Source organism: Chanodichthys erythropterus, chromosome 19, assembly GCF_024489055.1.
Source record: "Chanodichthys erythropterus isolate Z2021 chromosome 19, ASM2448905v1, whole genome shotgun sequence".
In the NCBI taxonomy this organism is placed as follows: Eukaryota; Metazoa; Chordata; class Actinopteri; order Cypriniformes; family Xenocyprididae; genus Chanodichthys; species Chanodichthys erythropterus.
Genome location: NC_090239.1, coordinates 17,057,696 through 17,063,695, shown reverse-complemented (window position 1 = coordinate 17,063,695; position 6,000 = coordinate 17,057,696). Strand labels below are relative to the sequence as shown.

Sequence of the window (6,000 nt, the reverse complement as noted above, 5' to 3'; positions counted from 1 at the left end):
TCAAGCTCTGGTTAAGGGGAAAAAAATCTATTCTGCATTTGAAAAATTATCCTAGAAATCCTATTAATTGCTGTTGGTAAGTTTTTTTTTATGTTTTGGAAAGAAGTCTCTTCTGCTCACCAAGGCTGCATTTATTTGATCAAAAATACAGTAAAACAGTAATATTGTGAAACACTGTTCTCCTCATTTGTAAGTCGTCTGCTGTAAAAATTATTACAATTTAAAATAACTGTTTTCTATTTTAATATATTTTAAAATAATTTATTCCTTTGATGTCAAAGCTGAATTTTCAGCGTCATTACTGCAGTCTTCAGTGTCACATGATCCTTCAGAAATCATTCTGATATGCTGATTTGGTGCTCAAGAAACATTTTTTATTATTATCAATGTTGAAAACGGTTAATATTTTTGCGGAAACTGTGATTTTCAGTATTCTTTGATTAATAGAACATTCAAAAGAACAGCATTTAATGAAATAGAAATCATAATTTGCAACATTATAATGGCACAATCAATTTAATGCATCCTTGGTGAATAAATACATTGATTTCTTTCAAAAATAAATCCTACTGAGTACAGACTTTTGAATATTTAGCAATAGCATTTTAACAATCTATTTTCATTATATGTAATAAATATGACAATAAATGTAATGTCACATAAACATAATACATTTATAATCATTATGGGCTTCAAATAGTATCTGACCCAGTGGCTAATCAGTGCTCAGATTCTGGACTGTGTGTCCAGCATATGTCCATACAGGCAAATGATAATTAATGGACCAACAGACCATATAGGCAAGGTAACTAATTATTCCAATATGGGGCATGGGTCAGATTTCTTCTTCTGACTGAAGCGCTTTTCCCTGTTCAAATGATTTTGGAAATTCTTTGTGCTCAGTTTGTGTGTGTGTAGTTTTTTGACAGTATCTTGGACCCTGTGTCTGATGAGAAGGGTGGAGGGACGTCTGGAGTGTGTCACACGGCTGGCCAGCCCAGCATCCCAACCTGTTCGGCTAGATAATGGGTGAGATCCACAAAACCTGCTCAAACATTTCAACAAATGGCCTCGATGGAAATTTCTGCTCAGAGCGCGATCTTTGCCAGTCTGCTTCGAGAGAAACAGGAGAAGAGAGGAGAGACAATAGTAGGACAGAGAGAGCTGAAGAGAGACAAGGGGACTTGATTTATGCTAGTGCCCTTTTGGAGCTCTGAATAAGATGATGATATGATCTGAAAGCACAGAACCAAATTTCTCTCTCATAATACTGCATGACTGGCATGTTTAACCATGGATTCCACATTATTTTTAAACCAGGCCAAGCAGCATGCTACCAATAAATGTGAAAGAGGGATGCTGGAGAAAGATGAGGCGTAGATGAGTGAGATAAGATTAGAGTCTAAACAGTTAGGAAATTCATGTTTCATTCATTGTTTTGATATTCTTTCTCTTCTGTTGATGTTGTTTTGTAAGTCTTTTCAAACTGCTCATTGGCAGCCGAGTTACTTTTTGTGGCCACATACAATCCCTGCACACAAATACTATTTCGACACTAAATTCCCACTTTGTATTAAGATGTATGAATGTCTGTGCGTTGTATATATGTCCTCTATAGAACAAAATATTAAGCTAAATGACGTTTTCTTTTAGAAATTACACTTTTAATGCAAAATATCCTGCAAAAGATTATTAGGTTTTGGATTATAAAACTATATAGACTACAGATATAATTCAAGCAATGACATTTTTGGTGACTTCAGTGTCCAAATAAGTTTTGGGGCCACTGTATATGTGTTTGAGAGAGTATATTTTGATAGATGCAGAGAAAATGCAGAAAAGAGGCTTTCATATTTTCTGCCTGATGCTGTTGTCAGGGTTCATGGAAATGCACATTAAGCTTCAGTTTGGTGTCTTAGATTAATATGGCAGAGGTCTTAAAGGTGCCCTAGAACTTTTTTTTTAAAAGATGTAATATAAGTCTAAGGTGTTCCCTGAATGTGTCTGTGAAGTTTCAGCTCAAAATACCCCATAGATTTTTTTTTTAATTCATTTTTTTAACTGCCTATTTTGGGGCATCATTAGAAATGAGCCGATTCAGGGTGTGTGGCCCCTTTAAATCTCGTGCTCCACGCCCCAAGAGCTCACGCTTGCCTTAAACAACATAAAAAAAAGTTCACACAGCTAATATAACCCTCAAAATGGATCTTTACAAAGTGTTCGTCATGCAGCATGTCTAATCGCGTAAGTACAGTGTTTATTTTGATGTTTACATTTGATTCTGAATGAGTTTGAGGCTGTGCTCCGTGGCTAAAGCTAATGCTACACTGTTGGAGAGATTAATGAAGAATGAAGTTGTGTTTATGAATTATACAGACTGCAAGTGTTTAATAATGAAAATAACAACAGTCTTGTCTCAGTGAATACAGTAAGAAACAATGGTAACTTTAACCACATTTAACAGTACATTAGCAACATGCTAACAAAACATTTAGAAATAGAATTTACAAATATCACTAAAATATCATGTTATCATGAATCATGACAGTTATTATTGCTCCATCTGCCATTTTTCTCTATTGTCCTTGCTTGCTTACCTAGTCTGATGATTCAGCTGTGCACAGATCCAGACGTTAATACTGGCTGCCCTCGTCTAATGCTTTGAACATGAGCTGGCATATGCAAATATTGGGGGCGTACACCCCGACTGTTACGTAACAGTCTGTGTTATGTTGAGATTCCCCTGTTCTTCGGAGGTCTTTTAAACAAATGAGATTTATATAAGAAGGAGGAAACAATGGAGTTTGAGACTCACTGTATGTCTTTTCCATGTACTGAACTCTTGTTATTTATTGAATTTTTGAATCTAGGGCACCTTTAACTTACGATTTGTTTAGCTAAATGCGCAACTCTTTGTGCTGTACACAGTCAATACCACAGTGAGCACCAATGTGTCCGTTCCCAGCATTTGTTCAGGATTAAACCCTTAAGGAAAGACAAGATCACAGAGAACTCCATTCTCATCATCCATTTCCAGCTCTGTTTGTGCGGTGCGGTGTCTTTGTATTTACTGGGCTGAAACCAGCGTGAAGGCAAACAAGGTCTCTGCCTCTGGCAAAGTTAACATGACCGCATTCAAAAAGACGCTAAGGCTAAAAAAGAAAAGAGGAGCTTGTCATCTGAACTCAGGTCAAACCGCAGAGACAAATTAGTGAAATTTCATTTGTCTGTCTCAATGCTGTGTGAATTATTCATAGTAAGTTGGCCCTAAAACATTTCTGTTTGGAATTTAATTTTAAACTCAAGAAAAACTCATGTTTATTCATAAAGTAACTGAAGTTAAAATGCAAATGGATACCCTGTATCAAAATGTTAGCAATTAAATCTCTGATCGGTTTTATCTAAAGAAAGGTTTGTGCAGAACTTTAATGATGAAACGCCAAGCAACAGCATATCGTCAAAAAATGTTTTATTTAATGTTCCTTTGAAGTAAACAAGGTTCCTGGTGTAAAACTGAACATTAAAAGAAAATCAGAGAATAAATGAGATATTATGCATTCCTTCATTGGACAAACATCCAGTCTCTATAAAATAAAAAAAGAATATAACTTAACAATAAAAAATCAGACTATTATTACAAGTTTTTTACAGTCTTTAATCATTTCAAATGTTCTAAAGTGTGCACAAAATAACTGTTTGTCTGTCAGCATCCTTTTGAGCAGAGTGTGCAAGGGAAAAAAAACACAAAAACAGGTTGATACTTTCTCTTCTCTTTGTTCACTGCAAAAGCCAAAAGAGATTCACATGAGATTTGAATGGATTAGAGAAAAAAAAATGAAGGGAATGAGATTTCAAAAGCAGATCAGATCATACATTTTTCCCAGTTTTGTTAGAAAATTTACTAAAAATGTGCTACTCTGTAGAGCAGGAAAACAGGACATAGTACCTATGAATTATAGTCTCAGTGGGTGTTTGTGAATATTATTTTTAATAATATTAACAATAAAAAAGGAGGAGGGGGGGAGGGGTAGTCAGATAAGTGCATGCAGCCTTTTGAATAAGTTTCTTTGGCCTGTCTCACCACAAGCAGGTGGAGACTTTCCTCAAAAAACAACACATAGAAAATCAACACAAGTATTACTGCGCTCACTTTAAAAGTGGCGTTTTAATTTTCTAAATTGTGTACTTGGCATCCATAACTCTAATGTAAATAACATTTGCATTGAACATAGTTTCTTTCCATTCAGTCAATATAAGACTAACACAACTTAGTTTCACCAAAGGCAAAAACACTAACAAAGAGTAAAAACCGCAGGACAAACATGGAGAATGCAAAAAAGTTTGAACGTTCACTGAATCAGAGATGTGGTAATACTGCAATGGTTTGTGGGCTTTTTTTTTTTTAATGGAAGTGTCTCTCGGACTTCTTGTAAACAGTGATTTGAGAGTAATTCTAACCAGCTGAGAGAGAAAAGGGGGTAAAAAACGACTGGCCAAATCATTTTCTGCTTGTTCTGAGCAGAAACGTGAGAGGGCAACCCGTGTGCGGTTTAGCTCTGATAATGGATATCCCTTTGGGTCACAGTCCTCATCTCAAACAGATACAGATGAAACCTTGAAGTCTGTCTCTCTCTCTTTCTCATTGTGTATCTGAGAAATGTGCATAACTGTGAGTTTATGAGAGGAAGCAGAGACTGCAAGAAAGAGTTCGAGTTTGATGACTGAACTTATCTCTCGGCTCACGGCTATTGTTGGCAGGTGACAGTTTAAGTTTTTAAATGTAGAGACAAAACAATGTTGTAGTCACAGCCACATGAGATATTAAGACAAAACATGCAGAAATGGCCTTAGGTGCATGTGCATGACTTTGTGACTTGTGCTGATTTCATTTTAAGGTCAGCAGCTCTCGTCGGCTGTGAGAAGCAGAGAGAAGAGTGCGCTACACACTCCTCCTGTCATTTCAACCGTTTATTTCATTCAGAGAGGACACGAACTGTACATTCTCACTAATCTCTCCTTTGAGATGCTTGAAGGCACTTTGGTGCGATACAATACAAATTTCTGATTAATATCAAAATAAGTTAACATTGCAAAAGTGTCTCGTTCAGAAATTCTGTCGCACTGACAGTTCATCAACACTTATCAAAAAAGTCTGTGCGAGCCAAAGGAAATGCACAAATCGGTGAACTAAACAAGTGCTGCATTTCAGGGCACTTCATCGCACTCATAATAACAATAAAAACAGACGTACCAAAAAAAAAAAAAAAGTCATTCTTTATCAGTACAACAAAGTAATAAACAATATTCAAAACAACAAGTGAATTCCAAAGGTAGAAGAGCGGGATCTTCTGCGTATGTGTGTGTGCATTAGTATTTGTGCAGGATAGGCACTTTAACAGTCTTGATTTCAGCTATGTGTGAGGATTTCTGGATGATGCAGCTGGTGGTGGCGGCGGTGGCCGCGTCCTTGGGCTGAGCCAGGTTAGTTAGGGCCATGGCCGCGTTGATCTCCCTCCAGTATGTCTCGTCTTTCCTCTGTCCCTTCTCCTTTTGCATGCTTCTGTTAACATGTAAAAAACTGTTATTGAAAGATGCTCACTGGCTGTATATGAATCATTCGTACATACTAAAGTTGAAAAGTTTCGACACGCTAGACTAATGCTGCGTTCACAGCACGTTGTAATTACCGTAATTTTGAGATGATAACACGTGACTTTCTACTTGGAGCTGTTCACATCCTCGGATTGGGAATTAAAGGATTAGTTCACCCAAAAATGAATATTCTGTCATCAATTACTCGCCTTAATTTGTGTTCCGAAGGTTGGAACGACATGAAGATATTTTTGATGAAATCCGAGAGATATATGACTTGTCCAGAGATAGCAATTTAACCACCACTTTCAAGGTCCAGAAATGTACTAAAGACATTGTTAAAACTGTCGAAGTGACTGCAGTGCTTCAACCTTAATTTTATGAAGCGACAAGACATTTTGTGTGCAA

General features: G+C 36.6%; 1 protein-coding gene across 1 annotated transcript in view; it reads right to left on the bottom strand.

Moving 5' to 3' along the window:
* Positions 1-3,458: 3,458 nt before the first annotated feature.
* Positions 3,459-6,000, bottom strand: part of mkxa (mohawk homeobox a) — a 37,504-nt gene continuing 34,962 nt past the window's right edge. The window contains exon 7 of the mRNA XM_067368968.1: positions 3,459-5,560. Coding sequence (XP_067225069.1) covers positions 5,368-5,560 — 193 coding nt within the window. The 3' untranslated portion in view covers positions 3,459-5,367. The remainder of the gene's footprint in view (positions 5,561-6,000) is intronic.